The sequence below is a fragment of the Myxocyprinus asiaticus genome, chromosome 2 (assembly GCF_019703515.2).
Source record: "Myxocyprinus asiaticus isolate MX2 ecotype Aquarium Trade chromosome 2, UBuf_Myxa_2, whole genome shotgun sequence".
Classification (NCBI taxonomy): domain Eukaryota; kingdom Metazoa; phylum Chordata; class Actinopteri; order Cypriniformes; family Catostomidae; genus Myxocyprinus; species Myxocyprinus asiaticus.
The window spans coordinates 18,150,073-18,172,567 of record NC_059345.1 but is presented as its reverse complement, the minus strand read 5'-3'; the positions used below and the strand labels follow the sequence as shown (position 1 = coordinate 18,172,567).

Genomic DNA, 22,495 nt, shown 5'->3' with positions numbered 1-22,495 from the left:
CATTCAGGTTTATATATATATATATATATTTTAAGTTGGTTGAAAAAATATTAATAAGTGATATACAACAATAATGATGCTGCAGATAATTGCAAAATGTTACAATACTGATGCTAGGTTCATGCCAGGTTTTGATTTATGTTGTAAGGGCCACAGTACATAAAACAGAGAAGTACATTTCTGATTAATGCAATTCCTATAAAATTAAGTTTGTGTGTAAAAGTATATTTTATAAGTTTATTAGTAATTACTTTCTATATGTTGTTTTTATTACTTACATTTTATTCAGCAGTTTAGTTAAGCATGTGTAAACATTACAGTGTAAACTAAACATAGAACTGTGGGCTGGTTTTTAGCAACATTTTTACCAACTGAGCTAAATGTGCAGACTGTCAGCTTCAGAGTTCAGTTTGTGGTCAGTGAATGAAAGTGAAAATAGAATGGAAAGAACAAGACAACCTTCAGTGGAACTCAGATTATAGTGGTCAAAAGTTTCCACTCAGTTTCTTATGATGCTAAAAACAAGGTGCACTAGCTCAGATGTGGTAGGTAGCAGATGAATAGACTGAGACTGAACTGCAAAACTTCACTTGCTAAATTTGTTCTCATGGGGTTTATAAATATTGATTGTAAACAGACTCAAGTTCAATGCAGTCCTAGAATTTTGCCTAAACACACTTTAGCCAGATGACGTTTCTTATCTGAATGTTTATAAAATCTAATTCATTTCTTGTTTATTTTTATTTTTTTACATTTTAATTTAAAGTTCATATGTCTAAAGAACAAACAACATGTCTTTTTTTAAGAACACCCTTTTCTTGCTGCTTTCATGTTTATGGATTACATGTAGGCTAACTGAATTAAAAGTTTATAAGGAAAAAGGGTTTTCTTTAAGTTGAGGTGCAGGTGTAGAACACATGGGCTTGATTTATGATTTGGCATCAGGTACAAGGCTAAGTTATGAATTAGAATAAAGTCATGTAGGTTTACTAATACTATTATAATAAAAATGAATGAATAAATGAAAGCTATAAATACAAAGTGATTTTTACAAAGGGTTATTCATGGTTAAGTAATGCTAAACATTTTCTTATACATGCAATGTATTTATTAAATGTATAGCAGGATCATCAACAGTATCAACATACCAAAGACAAAAGTTGTCTAAGCATTTGTCCCATTCAAGCTCAAATTAAAAGATGTCCCTGATCAAAGATGATCTTAGGTGATTGCATTTAATGTATCATATTGTATTGCGTCATGTCAATTTGTTGTGTGACTTTTCATGTAGCCCACCAATTATGCTGTATTAATCCATTATGTTACTTGCTCAAACAACATTGTTGTGTCATTTCAGGACCATGGACAGAGATTTGCAATGTCAAAGGTTGCATTTCAATTTAATTTATATATGGCTTGAATCGACCCATTTCTTGCAGAAAACAATAAAAATTAATTATTACACTTTGCTCATCCATTTTAACTTTAAGTTTTATTATCTGCACCGATTATAAAATGTAAAGGAAAGAAAATTGCAAAGTCAAATGAAAATATTTAATTAATTACATTTTCATTTTTGTCTTTTTTATTTTTTGACTTAGAATTAGGTTAACTGATATTAACATAGAATGGTCTTGAAAATCAGAAAATGTATCGCAATAAATACTTAACACATGCAGAAACATTATGGACCAAGCATTAACTTGTCTTCTAGGACACTGAATTAATTAAAATTATTCACTTGTATCTTGGTTGCAAATGTGCCATACATAAAACTGTGTCAAGTCCAGGAAATGGCGATGATTTGCTGACAAAGGGAACTAACGGAATCATGTGATCTTCAAGGTAGAAGTGTAAATAACAGTTAACTCTGAGTGAGTTTCTATTCTTAGCCGGAGTGCAGAATGATCTGAAGAAGGTTTAATGGACAAACAACTTTGTGTGATGATCTTGATCTTATATGAAGTCTGTAAGTGCCATTTAAATAATATTCCTCTCATTTTCTTTAAATGTAATATTTGTATTAAGATCCTCAAAGTGACAGAAAATTTTGTTATTGTGTGATGTCTGTTGTTGATCTTGTCACAGCTGAATGTATATATGGAAGCATTGTACAATCGGACCCAGTTTTATCAGTTCAAGAGGGAGATACTGTGATACTGTCTTGCTTCATTCCAAAACAACATGTTAGCATGGCAATGTGGTACAAGCAAGTCATTGGTGAAGAACCATGTGCAATTGCATCCTCGCTTCACTATTCATCAAAAAGTACATTTTACAATGAATTTGACAACAATCATTTTGATGCATCAAGAGGGACTGACAGTTTTAATCTGACAATTATAAAGACTGTACAATCAGATTTAGCCACATACTATTGTGCTATCTCTTTCTCTAACATCATTACATTTGGAAATGGAACTCATTTGGTCATTAAAGGTGAGTAAGTGCATGTCATCATAATGTTGAAGTGATCAAAATGATAATAGATAGTATATATATATATATATTTAAAATCATGTATTATCATGTCACTACTATTTATGCAAAAAACTATCATAGGGGCTGAAATGACCAAACTAACTACTCTACAGCCGCTCATGATTGAACCTACTGAGTCAGAGGCTAATGTTCCTCTACAATGTTCAATCCAAAAAAAGATACTGGCTGGTGGAGATGAGCATCATCTCTACTGGTTCAAACATGACTCTGGAGAATCTTATCCAGGAACCATTCATATTCATAGAAAAACAAGTGATCCATGTGTGAGGAACTCTGAAGCTGACTGTCTTTCACGGAACTGTTTGTACAACCTCCCGAAGGAGAACTTCAGTCCGTCTGATGCTGGAATTTACTATTGTGCACTGGCCACATGTGGGGAAATGGAAACATTTCTAAAGTTACTGAGAGTAAGTGTAAGCATTTAAACATACAGTCTGTGCATTTCTCAAGTGTGACCATTTCAACATTTCAACATCTTTGATAAATACAGTGAAAAAAAAGAAAGAAAAGGCTTATATAGCATTTTTCTAATTTGTTATGCTGCAAGCATCTTTCCAAAATGATTTATTCAATGATTATTGTTTATAATTGTTTATTATTGTTTCTTATGCTTTAGACAACTCTAAGAGCCAGAACATACAATTGTTCATTCTTGTCGCACTTGCATTAGCGCTGATAATAAGCTTTACCATCAATATTCTAATCTGCTGCAAGAGGAGAAATGGTAAGTATTTATATAAATTCATCTGGTCTAAATTTGTATTACTGTAATGTTGTTACAAAATAGTTTGATAGTGTACAGAAGTGTAAAATTTACTATATATATATATATATATATATATATATATATATATATATATATATATATATATATATATATATATATAGTTAAATCTTCAAACTGTCATGTCTATTTATATCAGGTAGCAAATCTCAGCATATACAGGCTACAGATGATGATGATGATGTGTCAAAATTTCAGGTATGTAAAATTAATTTTGTAATATGTATTATGCATCTTTAATGAGATATAAGTAAAAAAAAAAAAAAAAAAAAACTGTGAAAGTGGGAATGCTTATTTTAGAATTGGAATCTGCTTCTAGAATGGGGAAATTACTTACGCTGCTGTAAAATACTCCAGTAAGCACACAAGACAGAAGAGAGAGACCAGCCTTGAGGACACACTGTACTCTGATTTGGCATGTGAACACCACTGCTGAAAACTACTTTATATTACCATCTACTTTTGTCAATAACTGATATTTTATTTTAATGTTACAGCCATATTTTTTTTATTAATTTTATTTTATTACTTTTTTATTTTTTGGACATGTAGACAAATGTGTATTTTTTAGAAAGTGATTATTCTGGCACAAGTCTAGCCATATCAGTCTTTAAAATTTCACTGAAAAACAAGTTATCAAAAATATAATTGTTTAAATAAAACATTTAATTTCATCTACTTTAATTTTTCAAGCGCTTGCTATAATCCAGAAATATTTTTAATAACTCTGAGTATGTGTGTTTACTTACAGTAGTACTTAGCTATAGTTTGGGGAAAACGTTGTTTCCAGAAGTGAGCCAAATCAGACAAACTCCCTTTGGAGACATTTTGGGACATCCTCATTTGGAAAAAAATTATCCATTCATAAATAAAATGTTGATTTCTAAAATTCTAGTAATGGAACCTAGGGTAAGGTTAAGGGTTAGTTTATAGTAATTATAGTTAGCTTTATATAAAAATAATAGAAGTCTATGGTATGTCCTCATAGAGACAGCTGAGCAAAGTGTGCGTGCGTGCGTGCGTGCGTGCGTGCGTGCGTGTGTGTATGTGTATACATGCTCTGAAAAAATATAGGTACCTCCAGATCAAAAGATGCTTGTTCTAAAATGATTTGTTATTTACAGTAATGTGGTAATTTCATTTTGTACAATAATCAAAATGCACAGAAACAGCTAGAACATTTACCATGTACACACATGGACAAGACTTGTGTTAGCTTTGCAATACGAATATGTCATTAAGACCTATAGTATTTATTTTTATCAGCCACTATGTCTAAACTATCTGTCCTTGGGTCCAATGCTCGTCTTGCCAGATAGATAATATATAAGAGCCAAACTTTGAAATCTACAACTTTAATGCATGCATACATCTGTAAAATTGTGAGTGTAACCCAAACCCTTAAGTCTGTGTCATTAAGAGTAGGGTTGTGCCCGAAGCCGAATACCTTATTCGCAGGGGCGGATTTCCCGGTGGACCGGCTGCATTTGGGGCAGAAGGGCGGCGATAAGCTGAAACGGGCCGCCGCGTTATACCGAACGGGCCGCGACTGGCTGAAGAGGGCCGCAAAACGGCTCCGCGATATGCTGAACAGGCCGCAATATGCAGAAAAGGACAGCGCGAAGGAACGGCACGAATAATGACTACAAAAAGAATAACGGATTCATCTGAATAATATAAAAAATATTTGTATGACTGATTATCCAAAAAGCACAAGGATAAAGCGACATTTTAAATAAACATATCAAAAATTACAACAAATTTATGAATCTATGCAGCCAGTATTTCTAATGTGTAAACCTTCTAAATGAAAATGTGCATGTTGTGATTTAGATTGGATGGGCGCGGTCTCGACTCCATTTGCGGTCTGTGATAATTCCACATGTCTGGAGCATGTCAAGAGTAACATTAACTAAGATATGGCATCATATACACTTTCCACTTCTTGAAATGTCTATGTTAATGTATCACACGATTCACATGTGATTCCCATGTATTCATTTATAGCCTAAACTTGAGCACGATGTTAAATTCCTGACCTGAAGTGATGATTTCACTTCAGAGCTCATCTATCCATCTTTTAAAATTGTCCACATCAGCGATTAAGGTTATTAACTGGTTAAGACTTTATTCAGAAAAAACTAAATAATGGTGCCTATCGTAAAAATTCCTGATAGACTTACGGGATTTTCACCTGTTTGTAGGCTATATTGATTTTATTTTAATTTCTTTTAATGTTTGAATTTGTATTTATTATTCACTGCAAAATGTGTGCTTGACATTTCACATTTTGCTTGATACCTCCTGCCTCCAGAATAATGTTGTTATGCATGCACAGACAAACGAAAATTCTGTTTCATGCAGATATTAATATCAGAAATACCAGGAGAAACCACAGTTAACAATAAATTTCACAGTTAATATACCCTACAAATTCAGCTTCACCTGATAAGGAAAAAAAGAAAAAAAAAAAAAAAAAAAAAAAAAAAAAAAAAAAAAAAATATATATATATATAATTTTTGTGTGTGTGTGTGTGTAAATAATAACTATAATAATAATAATAATAATAATAATAATAATACTAAAAGAAGTAATAATTATTATAATTATTATTATTAGGCTATTATTATGAAAAGGCATATACAAGGTATATTTTATTAATAGAAACTATAAATAAAAGAGTAACACTTAAAAATGGGCGTTTCATTTAGTTTTGAAGCACTTCTGATTTAAGCCCCACCCACACCCATTTCTATCCGAATACAGAGACATATACTGGTAATTTTGTCATATGAACAGATACAGATACAGACAATGGCTTCGCTGCACACCCCTAATTAAGAGCTAAATAAAATTTGTTTCTAAGGTTGGACACAAAATGTAAAATGTCTTGTGAGATTTTTGATGGTTTAAGACAGATTATATGTGATTTGGTACAACATGTACAACAAGTAATGCTTTAAGGCTGGGTTTCCCGAAGCACTAAGTAGAACGTTAGCAGCACTTAAGTAGTACATAATCTCTAAAGTGCATTTCCCAAAAGCATCATTATCTAAGTAGTTCGTAAAAACTTTCATAAATTAACGAGATCTATGAACCGCTCTTAAATCCATTAGGTGCAACTTAAACATATCTTTCTGGCATCTTTCACAGTATATCAAAGACAATGGGACATTTAATAAATTGTATTAATATATTTTGATCATTGGAAAGCCATTGTAAACTATTTCAGAGGATAAAAAAGTATTGAAAAAATCACATTGAAATCAGTAGGCAGTCTCTGCAGTCTGCGCATGTGTAGGCCTAATACAGTATAATGTGGTATTAGCCTTCTTTGATAAGCATAATTGTAATGGCAATAGAAAGAGGACATGTTCTTATTAAACAGATTATTTAAGAAGACATATGTGAGTAATGTGACCACGCAGTTTAAAACTTAAATAAATATGCCTTAATAAATAGTTAAAATATGGTTAACAGAGGAGATTCGGGCGAGAGTGTGCAATGAGAAATTCCCTCACTCTCTCTTCATCCTCCTCTTCATCCTTCCTATATTGGCTGGTTCAAAGCGGCTTGCCTATAGTCTTTTTACAAGGCAGTAACAAATTGCATGATACATAATGGCAGTAAGGCTACAAGTACACAGTACTTTCAACTAACCAGGGCCCTGTTTCCCCAAAGCATTGTAAGCCTAAGTAGATCGTAGAATCCATCTTACGATTCATCTTAGTTTTGTGACCCATTTTCCAAAAGCATCGTAACTTTAGTAGTAGGCCTACTTGAAAATGCTCATAGAAATACAGGCGCTCTGGAGTAATTGTACAGCGCAAAGAGCATCGTAAGCACATAGACTTATGCAGACACCTGCAGGACAATCGCAAAATTACACCTGATACAATTTAAACACCAATAGCTACACTTTATGATAAAATTTTAATATCAGGATACCTATGTTTTATTTATTTTTATTTTAACAGACAAGTCTAATAATAATAATAATAATAATAACAACAACAACAATGAAATGCATAAAATAGTTGCATAAAAGAGTCTATATAAATGGATGAATAGATTAATTAGTAAACAAATAAAGTTATTTGGGTGGACTAGTTGGTAACAGCAAAGTGGTGGCATGATTAATGCAGACATCTGTGTAAATTAAATTCAGAGAGAGGAGAAAAAGGTCAAGCACTGCATGAAAATATACTGTATATATTGGCTTATCCTTGTCTCCTCTTCCTATCTGACACCCAAAGGTGCTCTCGCCAGCACTTCAAGTTGTGTAGCACCACACATGCAGCATTGCTGTACCGTTATCAATTTTGGGAGAAAAGAGCAGACCGCCGCTTCATTGGTGATTGTCCCTAAAGCGCATCTTCTATAGGTCTCCTTATCTTGCACTGCTTGATAACATGGTGACCCTTGTAATATTCAATGAATGCTTGACCAGCAGAGGTTGTACTTACATTTATGCATTTGGCAGACACTTTTATCCAAAGCGACTTACAGTGCCCTTATTACAGGGACAACCCCCCTGGAGCAACCTGGAGTTAAGTGCCTTGCTCATGGACACAATGGTGGTGGCTGTGGGAATTGAACCTCCAACATTTTGCTTACCAGTTCAGTGCTTTAGTCCACTACACCATACTTCCTTTGCCAGTTGAGGAAGTTCAACCTGCCACAGGTGCTGCTGATACAGTTCTACTCATTGAGTCTGTCCTCTGCACATCTATAACTGTCTGGTTTGGTTCAGATACGAAATTGGATATCAGAAGATTACAAAGGACAGTTCAGACTGCTGAGAGGATTATTGGCTGCCCCCTGCCCTCCCTTCAAGAACTATACACTTACATAGTAAGGAAAAAGGCTGGAAAAATCACTCTAGACCCCGCTCACCCTGCCCATTACCTTTTTGAACTGTTGCCTTCTGGCCGACGCTTCAGAGCTCTGAGCACCGGAACCGTCAGGCACAGGAACAGCTTTTTCCCCCAGGCTATCCATCTCATGAACAGTTAAAACTGCCCCAGTGAGCAATAATTATGTGCAATTCACAGTTTTTATATTATCCAACACATCCAACCTCTTCTGCCATTACATTCCCTTGCACTGTATATAACCGATACATACATATATATATATATATGTATGTATGTATGTATGTGTATGTATATATATGTATATTGTCTATTGTGTATTCTATATATACTTTTTTCTTTTCAATATTTATTTATTTTTTATTCAATTTTTTATTATTTTTTAAAAGTCTTGTTGATGTTTTGTATTGTTGTGCACTGGAAGCTCCTGTCACCAAGACAAATTCCTTGTATGTGTAAGCATACTTGGCAATAAAGCTCATTCTGATTCTGATTCTGATTCTAATTAACAGGATCATACATTGGGCCTCCGCTATCTTCACTAATCCTGGAAGCTTTCATATCGAGAGAAATGTGTGAAAACGAAATATTACACATGCACACCTGATTATGGAAGCAGATTGTGTAAAATAAGAAGATAGTTCTGCACAAAATTACTGTAAACAATATGTAAATATGTAGTTATTTAGGTCGAATATTTAAGAAAATATGTTTAACAAATATTAGCGATGTAAATCGGGCAATGGGAGGATTCCTGGGAAGCAAACAGGTCTACCTGCGCTTCGCCGAATCGACTCCAAATCAGCTGGACCACCTGGGGGTGGAGTCTCCACTCTCCCCTGAGCGTCACTTGTCACGACATCGCGTCTGCTGTGCGATTGAGTTTGCCTGGGATGTGAGTGGCCCTCAATAACTTCAGTCACTGCTGACTCCAAAGGAGGAGATTGTGGGCGAGTTGCGACATGCGATGTGAGCGTAAACTTTCTTGGCAATTTATATACACTACCGTTGCCCTGTTGTCCATCCGGACTAACACATGCTTGCCCTGGATCAATGGCCGAAACCTCCGCTGAGCCAGCAATACCACTAGCAACTCGAGGCAGTTGATACGCCAATGCAGTAGAGGTCCTGTCCAGAAGCCCGAGGCTGCGTGCCCGTTGCAAACAGCGCCCCAGCCTGACTTGGACGCAACTGTTGTGACAACAACATGCCTGGACACTTGTTCTAGGGGAACCCCTGCCCGTAGAAATGCAAGGTCCGTCCAAAGCTGAACATGCAGCGATAGATCGGCATGATAGCAATGCGATGCGTACCGCGGCGCCATGCCCATCTTGGGACTCGAGTCTGAAGCCAGTGCTGAAGCAGTCTCATGTGCATCAACCCGAGCAACGTAACCACCACCGAGGACGCCATATGCCCCAGGAGCCCCTGAAATTGTTTCAGTGGGACCGCTGTTCTTCCCCCGATTGACTTCAGGCAATTCAGCACCGACTGAGCGCACTCGCTCGTGAGGCGAGCTGTCATAGTGACTGAGACCAACTCCATCCCGAGAAAAGAGATGCTCTGCACCGGGGACAGCTTGCTCTTTTCCCAGTTGACCTGAAGCCTCAATCGGCTGAGGTGTCCAAGCACCAGGTCCCTGTGCGCACACAATAGATCTCAAGAGTGAGCTAGCATCAGCCAGTCATTGAGATAATTGAGGATGTGGACACCCACTTCCCTTAGTGGGGCAAGGGCTGCCTCTGCGACTTTCGCAAAGACGTGAGGCGACAGGGACAGACCGAAGTGGAGGACCTTGTACTGATATGCCCGGCCCTTGAAGGTATCAAGGCAAAATCGAGACATCCTTCCTTCAAGTCTACCGCCGCGAACCAATCTTGATGCCGGACGCATGACAGAATGCGTTTCTGTGTCATCATTTTGAACGGGAGCCTGTGCAGGGCCCGATTCAAAGCTCGCAGGTTGAAGATCGACCACAACCCACCACCTTTCTTCATCGTTACGATGAAGTAGGGGCTGTAGAACCCCTTCTTCATCTCGGCTGGAGGGACAGGCTCTATCACATCCTTCTGTAGAAGGACTGTGATTTCCGCATGCAGAACAGCGGCATCCACGCCTCCTACCGAGGTGAAACAGACGCCATTGAACCTGGGTGGGCACCTGGAGAACTGAATCGCGTAGCCGAGTCGGATCATCCTGGCCAGCCAGCACGATGTGTTGGAGAGTGCTAACCATGCCTCCAAACTCCGAGCAAGGGGCATCAAGGGGACAATTGCCTTGCGGCAGGGCGGAGCAGGAGCTGCCACATCGAGAGGCCTCACGTCCCTAACTCGTGGCTCTGCTGAGAGAAATGTTAGAGCACTTACCTTGCTCCGCATACCCACCATAGGATGGGTCAGCGGTGGGAGAGGAGGCTGATCGTCCTTGTGGCGCATCACAACTGCCCGGCTCTATGCCGGGGCCAAACTGTTGGCTTGGGCTGAGGCAGAACCGGTGTTGCTGCTGCAGGAGGACGCCCTCGGCAATGAGCAGACAGGGTGAGGTATCTCGGCGGCCCGTAGGATGAATCATGCTGGGGCAAGATGTGCTGGATGGCCTCCATCTGCTTCTTGACTGTCGAGAACTGCTGGGGAAAGTCCTCAACATTGTCGCCGAACAGGCCACCCTGGGAGATGGTGTGTCAAGAAAGCGAACCTTGTCGGTATCTCTCATCTCCACAAGGTTAAGCCACAGGTGGCACTTCTGGACCACCATGGTGGTCATCGCCTGCCTAAGAGCCTGCGCCGTGACCTTTGTCGCCCATAGGGTGAGGTCGATCGCAGAGCGCAGCTCCTGCATCACTCCCGGGTCAGGATTACCCTCGTGCAGCTCTTTCAGTGCCTTGGCCTGGTGGACTTGCAGGAGGGCCATGGCATGCATGGCAGAGGCGGCCTGTCCAGTGGCACTGTAAGCCTTGTCCATCAGGGACGACGTGAACTTACAGGCCTTGGATGGGAGCCTAGGACGGTTCTGCCTGGTGGCCTTGTTTTGCGGGCACAGGTGCACCACAGTCACCTGCTCCACCTGAAGAACCTCCGTGTACCCCCTGGCCGCCCCACCATCGAGGGTAGTGAGAGTGGAGGAACTCGGAAGCCAGGTCCAGGCAGTAAAAGGTGCCCGCCATGACTTTGTGAGTTCTTCATGCACCTCCAGGAAGAACGGAACTGGGGCAGAGCGTGGCTGTGAGCGGCGCTCTGAGCCCAGGAACCAGTCATACAGCCGCGAGGGCTCAGGGCAGGGTGGAGTGTTCCACTCGAGCCCGACGCTCGCGGCAGCCCGGGCAAGCATGGCCACCAGCTCCGTGTCGGCCTCAGACTGGGTGACCACACCCGACAGTGGGAGCCCAGCTGAGTCCTCCACGTCCAACTGTAACAGCCCGCTCTCCGATGCTGCGATCGAGACCTCATCCTCCTCCTGAGCCCTGAATGAGACATTAAACTCGCCATGGGGCGAGCTGCCTGACTCATCCATGAACTCGACTGGGGCAAACGAGCGAACTGGGGAATGGGAGGTCCGTGGGGATTCACCCGGCGGAATCACTCCCATTGAGGGCCCCAAATCACCCCCAGCACTAACCGTCATGGCCTTGTGCCAGTAGGCAGAAGGACCGGGGTGAGGAGTGGCTAGAGTGGCTTTTCCTCTGAAGAAAGAAAGCCGCGACCGCAATGTTGCCATGGTCATGCTCTCGCAATGAGAACATGAACCATCCACGAACGCTGCCTCAGCATGCCTATGGCCCATACACGTGAGACAGTGATTGTGGCGGAGAAGTGGAGAGATAACGACCGCATCAAGAAACTGCACATAAGCGGAAAGGCATCTTTAAAAAGACGCTCTTCGTAAGTGCTACTCTTTTAGAGAAAATGTACTCTTTTAATATGCTCAAGTGTGGCTGCTGAAGTGCCCAGGGGCGCTCTCTACACTTATCTGTGTGAGAGGGGGAGAACCCGCTGTAATGCGTGGTATATCCAACAGCCGTCCTAACACTCTTGCTTTCGCTCTCGTAGTCAGAGGTGAATGGAGCGGCAGTGGATTCCTCAACACCGCTCGGCTCCGAAGAAAAAATCGGAATGAGTGGTTGCAAGCCAGCTCCTTTGATACCCGTATATCCGGGGGAGTGCCATACAAATTCCACTCGTCAATTCTCATTGGCCTTTTCTCAAATATCAGAGGTGTTTGGAGCTCCCAAGTATGACCCCTAGTGTCACTACATCGACACAACGTCGAGTGAGTGACAGATAGGGAACAATTATAACACTAGTGGTTTGAAATTAAATTCTTGCACATTTGATAACATTCAGATAAAATGTACTATATATACAGTGGTGTATGTTTTAAATCTACAATAGCAGTTTTAACTTGTGAAGTAGTTTTATAATAAATTGCCTGAATTTGTCTTTGGCACCTACAATAATTTAATTAATTTTTTGGTTATGGTTTGATGAGAGAGTGAACAGAATCATGTGAAAATGCTGTACTTCAAGTTACAAGTTACAAGCTGTGATTGTATGTGGGGAGATTTTATTTGTACATGAAATTAATTTGACTATTGATGGTGTGTCAAGTTAACCTGTTGATGTGCATGCCCCCCCTCCCAGAACTTATGTCACTTTTCTTAAATTAGTTCACATACTATATAGTCTAGTCAAAAAAGAGTTAATAATGTTGACATATTATAAAGATGTATAATTTGTCAACATTATGAACAATTTTGAACAGCACACTATATAGTAAATGTGAACTCATTTAAGCGAAGTAAAGTCAAACCCATGGGTGGCTTCAATGAGCATCAACATGTTAAATGCACTTTGGGCAGCTATTTATGGTGAGTGATGGTTAGTTATGATGACTTAAGTATTCAAAATTTTCAGTGCTTTAGGTTTAGGAGCTACATAAGGGTATATAAACACTTAAGGGTGTCTGTTTAAATGTAAATATTAAGCAATTTTTTTTTTTTAAAAAAAGAAAAAGAGATTACTGTTTTTGCACTGCAATCTTGTTTATTGGGTTTCTATTGATACAAAACTAATTGCAAGCTTCATGTATCTATGTAAAATTTTATACTGCTTTATCGGGATGAAAACTAGTGAAATAAAAACAACAGTTAAAAACTATTTACTATTAACAAGAAAAAGAGTTACTATAAATACTTTTAGGACAGAGCATATGATTCATTCAGTTACATGTTTCATGTTTCAGATAAACCTATAATCCTGCACACACAGTTCTACCTTTTAATTGGCCTGCATTTCTGTTGACCATAAGCTTCATCATTAATATTCTACTTTGTGTGACAATGGCGAAAATTAAACACTCTGATTCTGATATGATTACTGTAAGTCACTTTTGATAAGATATACACACCACAACCCACAAGATCACATTTTAAGCAAGTTCACAACATACAGTGGTAAGATCTTATCAGATAACCACATAACTACAGAGAGTAACTTTAGACAGACCTCTTATGATCTACGTGTGAGTGGCTGCCTGCAATAATTCTGACCTATTTTAAGTTACTGTAATAACTACCCAAGTCTTTACAGGATTTATTCATCACAGTGTGAGTGAATATTGACTCTGGTCTGTCAAGCAAAAAAAAAAAAAAATAAATAAATAAATAAATAAATAAATAAATAAATAAATAAAACCCCACCATAAAACCATAGTAAAAGTGATCAGTACAACTCATCGTCTATATTCCAAATCTTCTGAAGCAATACAATAACTCAGTGATATTAATAAAGGAAGGTATTTAAATGAAATATGGCAGCTACATTATGTTGATAACCTTAATGGTTAACATTATGTCTCGTGGCCAATCTTGCATCATGACGTTTGGTAACTAAACGATGAGAACTAAAGAGTTTTGACGATATCGACATAGCTCCGAATTTGTAGCATCATTAAGCTAAGTATATTATGACAGAATTTTTATTTTTGGGTGAACTGTTCAGGCTGAAACCAACTTTACACAAGTATGCAAAGGTAGACGATTCTAGCTATGCAAGCTCAATTTTTTGTATTGCTACTCTCCAAAATGTGTCAGACCGCAATTCATAACACAGTGCTGGTACAAGAATCATAATAGTCTTAAATAACAAATCCAGTTTAATGTAAAAGATATCATAATAATAGTCTTGAATAACAAATCCAATTTAAGTTATGTAAGTGAACTAATCAGCACTTATTATTTTTGGAAAGACAGAATTCTGATCAAAAAGTCTACAGAGTTTTTCTGAACATTTCTTTTATGATTTCTGAACAACTTTCCTGGAGTCTGCTGTGCTGATTTTTTTTTTTTTTTTTTTTTTCATATCTGGTCTAAGTTGGTTATTCTTGGACAGAATTAACTGGACCTGACTTTATGCTGATAGTCAAAAGTCTGACTCCAATTAACCAACTCAACCCTCTCCATCTTTACTGTTTGAGCTAACACTTTCTTTGTACCAGCACTTTCAGGTCATGACCATCTTCTGATTGAAATAAAATAAGGGCAATTAAAAAGAATGAATAATAATATTAATAAAAACAACAACAACAACATTACTCCTATCTGACAGGAAAATTGTATCGTTGCATGGTAATTTGTTAAAATGATAAGATGCATCCATGGAAAGTGATCAGCAACTTCTTTGAATACATTTTTAACATTAATGTCAGTACAAACTAATGTAAACTGCAGATCTGCATCCTCAGAAACATTAGATGGTTAAACAAAAGGCTTTTATATCTTTGTTGAAATTTAACTTTTCCTTAACTTTCGTTTAATGGTCAAAGGTCTGATTCAAACTAAAACAGGGGCTGAATTAGTGAATGACATCATATCCTGTTAAGTGACTGATAGGAAGAAACTTCTTAGTTTAGGGTAAGAACTGGTGAGGTGAACATCAGCGGACCGAAAGGCTTCTTAAGAAACTTTATATGTTAATTAATACTTTAGCTGTGAACCTGCAAACATAATCAACATACAGTAAAAAAAAATAAAAAACAATGCTATTATGTAATTACATGTATACAATACATTTATTTTTAAAGTACAGCAATGTAAATGTATTTAAACATAAAGATACAAAAGTATTGTGAAATACTGTTACTTTTCGCCAATGAATATCAGTAAACTCAGTAAAAAGAATTTAAAATAAAAAAACGTTTTGATGACAATGGCTGGACCGTTCATGAAAACAATTAAACATAAATGTGTTCGGTGTAGTCACGGGTCTAAATGAGCATGCATCATGGTTTGAGTAGTTTCCACTCACAAGACCCGTCTATTTGTTTTTCACGACCTATGCTGCATCACAAGAAAAATATTTACACCACCACACTACTCACATCTCTTTCCACAACTAAAAACTAAATAGCCCACCCCTGCTTTGAAGCAACATTTATTACAAAATGTTTTTGAGATCTTCATGCTAAAAGTTTCAGGTCACTAAAGATATCCCTTTTCAAGGTTATCTTAGCATGTGCAAACCATAAATTATTCACAATTAGATCCATTAAATTTAAATACATACACTTTTAGTTAATTTACACAGCCATTCATATGGCACTTTTCTTTTTTTTCTTTTTTTTTTGCAATATTTGGTGAACCATATACATATAACATGTTCAGTGAGTCCAGAATTAATCTATTAAAGAAAGAAAGAAAGAAAGAAAGAATATTAAACACAAGAGATTGTGAGGGCCTTGCCCTTTGTGGTTGTTATGATGTCAGTTTTTCCCATTGTTTGCAGCTGCCAATCATTTACATTCTGAAAATAAATATTAATAAGAGAAATACAACAATAATGATGCTGCAGATAATTGCAGAAATTTTACAATATTGATGCTAGGTTCATGCTGGGTTTTGCTTTATGTAGTAAGGGCCACAGTACATAAAACAGAGAAGTACATTTCTGATTAATGCAATTACTATAAAATTAAGTTTGTCTGTGTGTAATAGTAAATTTGATTAGTTTATTAGTAATTCCTTTCTATATGCTGTATTTTACTTACTTACAGTTGAAGTCAGAAGTTTACATACACTTTAGCCAAATACATTTACACACAAATTTTCTATCGGATTGAGGTCAGGGCTTTGTGATGGCCACTCCAATACCTTAACTTTGTTGTCCTTAAGCCATTTTACCACAACTTTGGAGGTATGCTTGGGGTCATTGTCCATTTGGAAGACCCATTTGCGACCGAGCTTTATCTTCCTGGCTGAAGTCTTGAGATGTTGCTTCAATAAATCCACATAATTTTCCTTCCTCGTGATGCCATCTATTTTGTGAATTGCACCAGTCCCTCCTTCAGCAAAGCACCCCCACATCATGATGCCGCCACCCCCATGCTTCACAGTTGGGATGGTGTTCTTCAGCTCGCAAGCCTCACCCATTTTCCTCCAAACATAACAATGGTCATTATGGCCAAACAGTTACATTTTTGTCCCCATGTGCACTTGCAAACTGTAGTCGGGCTTTTTTATGGAGGTTTTGGAGCAATGGCTTCTTCCTTGCTGAGTAGCCTTTCAGTTTATGTCGATATAGGACTCGTTTTACTGTGGATATAGATACTTGTGTACCTGTTTCCTCCAGCATCTTCACAAGGTCCTTTGCTGTTGTTCTGGGATTGATTTGTTCTTTTCGCACCAAACTATGTTCATCTCTAGGAGACAGAATGCGTCTCCTTCCTGAGCGGCATGATGACTGATTGGTCCATGGTGTTTATACTTGCATACCATTGTTTGTACAGATGAACGTGGTACCTTCAGGCATTTGAAAATTGCTCCCAAGGATGAATCAGACTTGTGGAGGTCCACAATTTGTTTTCTGAGGTTTTGGTTTTGGCTGATTTCTTTAGATTTTCCCATGATGTCAAGCAAAGAGGCACTGAGTTTGAACATAGTACAATACATCCACATGTATACTTCCAATTCAGTACACCTCCTATCAGAAGCTAATTGGCTAATTGTCTAAAGGCTTGACATCATTTTCTGGAATTTTCCAGCTGCTTAAAGGCACAGTTAACATAGTGTATGTAAACTTCTGACCCACTGGAATAGTGATATAGTCAATTAAAAGTGAAACAATCTGTCTGTAAACAATTGTTGGAAAAATTACTTGTGTCATGCACAAAGTAGTTGTCCTAAACGACTTGCCAAAACTATAGTTGGTAATATTAAATCTGTGGAGTGGTTAAAAAACGAGTTTTAATGATTTCAGCCTAAGTGTATGTAAACTTCTTACTTCAACTGTACATGTTATTCTGCAGTTTAGTAAGCATGTGTAAACATTACAGTGTAAACTAAACATAGAATTGTGGGCTGGTTTTTAGCAACCTTTTTACCAACTGAGCAGTGAGCTAAAAGTGCAGACCATCAGCTTCAGAATTCAGTTTGTGGTCAGTGAATGAAAGTGAAAATAGAATGGAAAGAACATGTTAATGTATTACATGTAGGTTAAATGAATTAAAAGTTTATAAGGAAAAAGGGTTTTCTTTAAGTTGAGGTGCAGTTGTAGAACACATGGGCTTGATTTATGATTTGGCATCAGGTACAAGGCTAAGTTATGAATTAGAATAAAGTCATGTAGGTTTACTAATACTATTACAATGAAAATGAATGAATAAATTAAATCTATAAATACAAAGGGTAGTTCATGGTTAAGTAATGCTAAAAATGTTCTTCTACATGCAATTTATATATTAACTGTACAGCAGGATAGTTAAAAAAATTATCAACAGTATTAACATACCAAAGACAAAAGTTGTCTAAGCATTTGTCCCATTCAAGCTCAAATTAAAAGATGTCCCTGATCAAAGATGATCTTAGGTGATCGTATTTAATGTATCATATTGTATTGCGTCATGTCAATTTGTTGTGTGACTATTCATGTAGCCCACAGCACTACTATGCTGTATTAAACCATTATATTGCTTGCTTAATGCTTGGTCCATAATGTTTCTGTATGTGTAAGGTATTTCTTGTGATACATTTTCTGATTTTCAAGACCATTCTAGGTTAATATCAATTAACCTATTTCTAAGTCAAAAGACTAAAAAGATAAAAATGAAAATGTTATTAATTAAATATAATATAAAATTATTTCCTTTACGTTTTAAAATCGGTGCAGATACTAAAACTTAAAGTTAAAATGGATGAGCAAATTGTAACAATTTATTTTATTGTTTTGAGCAAGAAATGGGTTGATTCAAGCCATATATCAATTAAACTGAAATGCAGCCTTTGACATTTAAAATCTCTGTCCATGATCCTGAAATGACACAACAATGTTGTTTAACTTGCTTCTAGGACACTGAATGAATTAAAATTATTCACTTGCATCTTGCAAGTGTGCCATACATAAAACTGTGTCTATTCTACATCTATTCTTAGCTGGAGTGCAGAATGATCTGAAGAAGGTTTAATGGACAAACAACTTTGTGTGATGATCTTGATCTTATATGAAGTCTCTAAGTGCCATTTAAATAATATTCCACTCATTTTTAAAAAATGTATTGTTTGTATTAAGATCCTCAAAGTGACAGATAATTTTGTTATTGTGTGATGTCTGTTGTTGATCTTGTCACAGTTGAATGTATATCTGGAAGCATTGTACAATCGGACCCAGTTTTATCAGTTCAAGAGGGAGATACTGTGATACTGTCTTGCTTCATTCCAAAACAACATGTTAGCATGGCAATGTGGTACAAGCAAGTCACTGGAGAAGAACCATGTGCAATTGCTTCCTCGCTTCACCATTTATCAAAAAGTACATTTTACAATGAATTTGACAACAATCATTTTGATGCATCAAGAGGGATTGACAGTTTTAATCTGACAATTATAAAGACTGTACAATCAGATTTAGCCACATACTATTGTGCTATCTCTTTCTCTAACATCATTACATTTGGAAATGGAACTCATTTGGTCATTAAAGGTGAGTAAGTGCATATCATCATAATCCATAAAACCATGCATTATCATGTTATAGCTATTTACGCAAAAAAACATTTTAGGGGCTGAAATGACCAAACGAACTACTCTACAGCCGCTCATGATTGAACCTATTGAGTCAGAGGCTAATGTTCCTCTACAATGTTCAATCCAAAAAAAGATACTGGCTGGTGGAGATGAGCATCGTCTCTACTGGTTCAAACATGACTCTGGAGAATCTTATCCAGGAACCATTTATATTCATGGAAACACAAGTGATCCATGTGTGAGGAACTCTGAAGCTGACTGTCTTTCACGGAACTGTTTGTACAACCTCCCGAAGGAGAACTTCAGTCCGTCTGATGCTGGAATTTACTATTGTGCACTGGCCACATGTGGGGAAGTTTTATTTGGAAACATTTCTAAAGTTACTGAGAGTAAGTGTATGCATTTAAACATACAGTCTGTGCATTTCTCAAGTGTGACCATTTCAACATTTCAACATCTTTGATACATACGGTGAAAAAAAAAAAAAAAAAGAAAGAAAAGGCTTATATAGCATTTTTCTAATTTATTGTGCTGCAAGCATATTTCCAAAATGATTTATTCAATGATTATTGTTTATAATTGTTTCTTATGCTTTAGACAACTCTAAGAGCCAGAACATACAATTGTTCATTCTTGTCGCACTTGCATTAGTGCTGATAATAAGCTTTACCATCAATATTCTAATCTGCTGCAAGAGGAGAAATGGTAAGTCTTTATATAAATTCATATGGTCTTAATTTGTATTACTGTAATGTTGTTACAACATAGTTTGATAGTGTACAGAAGTGTAAAATTTACTGAGGTGTATTTTTTATTTTAATATATATATATATATATATATATATATATATATATATATATATATATATATATATATATATATATATATATATATATTAGAATATTTCTATTTAAGCCATGTGTTGGGAATGGCCATTCTCTCTTGAATGGTTAAATCTTCAAACTGTCATGTCTATTTATAACAGGTAGCAAATCTCAGCATATACAGGCTACTGATGATGATGATGCATTTATAAGAATTAATCTGGTTTTACTTCTACAAACAACATTTAAAAAAAAAAAATTTTTTTATCATAGTGTAGTGATTCCCTGATCTACAAGGAAGTGTCAATTTTTGTGTATTGTGAATATTTTTATCTAATATTTTATGCTATATTATCTGAAAAGTTCCACATGTGAGGGATGATCATTGCTTCATAAATGTATTAACAGGTAGCATGTATCAACAAATCCATACTGTTGATACTGATGATGTGTCAACAATTCAGGTTTGCAAAATTAAAATGTTAAAATACTAAACTTAATATAGTTTCAAAATTAAAAATATCAAACTATTGATAAATGCATCAACTGTATAATGATTTGATGATCTGTAATTTCCACAGTAATTTTGCTGCCTTCACCAACAAACTCTCAGGTGTGAAGAAGAAGATCAGCATTTAGGCAACATTCAGCTTCGGCTTGGAAACTGGAAACTTAAATCAGCTGATAGTTTTGGTATCAAAAGGCTTGAGAGCTTTTGTCATTTATTTAGTTTTGATTAGAAGCAAAAATGAAATGTATATATTCCTATTTGATTTATTAATGTAATAAACAGTTATAGCTACAAATATTTTCCAAAATGAAAACAATTAAATTCTGTTATATTCTTTTCTACCACCAAGTGGAAAAGTAGTTGCATGTGTGTAGCTGTAAAAATAAAATGGCTTGTATGAAGCAGCAATATAAATAAATAAATAATAATAATTAAATATATTAAATATATTCCTTTACCTGGGTTGACATGCTCCTTTAGTTCAACAGTAATTTAGATCATGTGTGTGTGTTTCGAAAGTAGGTTCTAAGATAATGTCAACATAACGGAAGAACAGTAAAATAAAAATAATTCAAACCAAATGGAAAATTCATTTCAAAACTACTGTAGAACAGTAGTGACTTCAAAAGGGAGAGGATTGGCCATCCAAACCAACAGATCCCATGCCAATGTCCTAAAACCACGTGGTGGAATTAGAGACCACAAGTTAGTATATAACGCCACAACAAACTTGTCTATCTTTTCAAATACATTTCTCAGTGTTGCTTCTGGAGTCCTCCAGCACCGACACAATCTATCACACCCATTTCAGCTCATGGAGCACCCTTTTGATAAGCTGATAAGTAAAATAGAGTGTGTTACACATGCATAAGGGAAATATCCAAAATGTGCAGTGCTGGTGGGCCTCCAGGACCGGATGGAGAACTATTGCATATTGCCCAGTCTTTTAAGGAAATATTCTGTGCTCCATCACATTTTGGTTTAAGCAACATGTTCACATGAGCACCACCAAGTTTGTTGAATATATTTTTATATTTTCTGGAACACAGTAATCTATAATTTCTTAAAGTCCTCATTATGCAGTTTAAATGAAAAATTGTTATTGAAAATCATGCCTTAAATATTTGTCTTTAGGCCCCCAGTGAGCAAGCCAAAGTCATCTTTTTTACTTTTGAAACTTTAATTCTCAGGAAGGGCCTTCTGTACAGGTGTGATGTTGATTTTGAGAGTGGAGGCTAAATGAACATCGCCTCATACATGCTCAAGAAATTAGAGCTGTTTTTGGTCTTGTGTGATGGTAGATGATTCATTCCAAAATTCTCAATTTATTTAACCACCCTAACTAACTTTCAGTTTTTGCCCTCTTCTCCTTGGACACTTCATTTTCCTCTCTTTATACCGTATCTGTATTTTTGTTAAATTTTTAAATAAAGCCCATCAACAAGGTCTGGCAGCTTACCCACTGTGTCTATGTCTCACTCTGCTATGTCATCTAAAGTTGATGTTTGTAATTTAAGCATTCAAACTTTGTAAAATACTTTCTCCTATCCCAAGTTAATATAGACAGCTACGTATAAGTAAGCCATTTGTAGGCTGATTTCCCTAAAAGGGTCTTCTTTGTTTGAGCATCCCGACCAGCCAGACACAGAAACATTGACTCAATCATTGGTGCGAGTTTCTAGTGTGACTGACTGTTAGTTGAACCAGTGGCAGTAAAGTAAAATAAACCAACTAAACTGAACTAAAATAAATAAAATTAACACCTGCAACAGGTGAAATGCAATTAATTCAATATTTTCCAATTATCACAGTTATACATTTGCAGAGGGCACAAAAGGAAAGCCTTGCATTAATGCAATATACAAGCACATTCTAAACAAATTAAAGGGATCAAACAACAGATAAAAAACAATAAATTTGTATGATCACAGTAGAAATTTTATTGCCCAGCCTAATAGCTGCATTTGTTTCTTCTCTGTGAGAGAGA

General features: G+C 36.7%; 1 protein-coding gene across 1 annotated transcript; it reads left to right on the top strand.

Moving 5' to 3' along the window:
* Positions 1–1,431: 1,431 nt before the first annotated feature.
* Positions 1,432–20,636, top strand: LOC127415254 (uncharacterized). Its single transcript, XM_051653933.1, has 8 exons — positions 1,432–1,969; positions 2,089–2,439; positions 2,563–2,682; positions 19,331–19,561; positions 19,770–19,877; positions 20,159–20,220; positions 20,406–20,461; positions 20,579–20,636. Exons 1-8 carry the CDS (start codon positions 1,924–1,926, stop codon positions 20,634–20,636), a joined length of 1,032 nt encoding a protein of 343 aa, XP_051509893.1. The 5' UTR covers positions 1,432–1,923.
* Positions 20,637–22,495: the final 1,859 nt, after the last annotated feature.

Bases quoted from the DNA above. Each gene is read 5' to 3' on its own strand.
- LOC127415254 (XM_051653933.1), top strand. From the start codon at position 1,924: ATGGACAAACAACTTTGTGTGATGATCTTGATCTTATATGAAGTCT. The intron at 2,683-19,330 runs ATCATCTCTACT...GAGATGAGCATC, and splicing joins ACTGGCTGGTGGAGATGAGC to GTCTCTACTGGTTCAAACAT. The intron at 19,562-19,769 runs GTAAGTGTATGC...CTTATGCTTTAG, and splicing joins CATTTCTAAAGTTACTGAGA to ACAACTCTAAGAGCCAGAAC.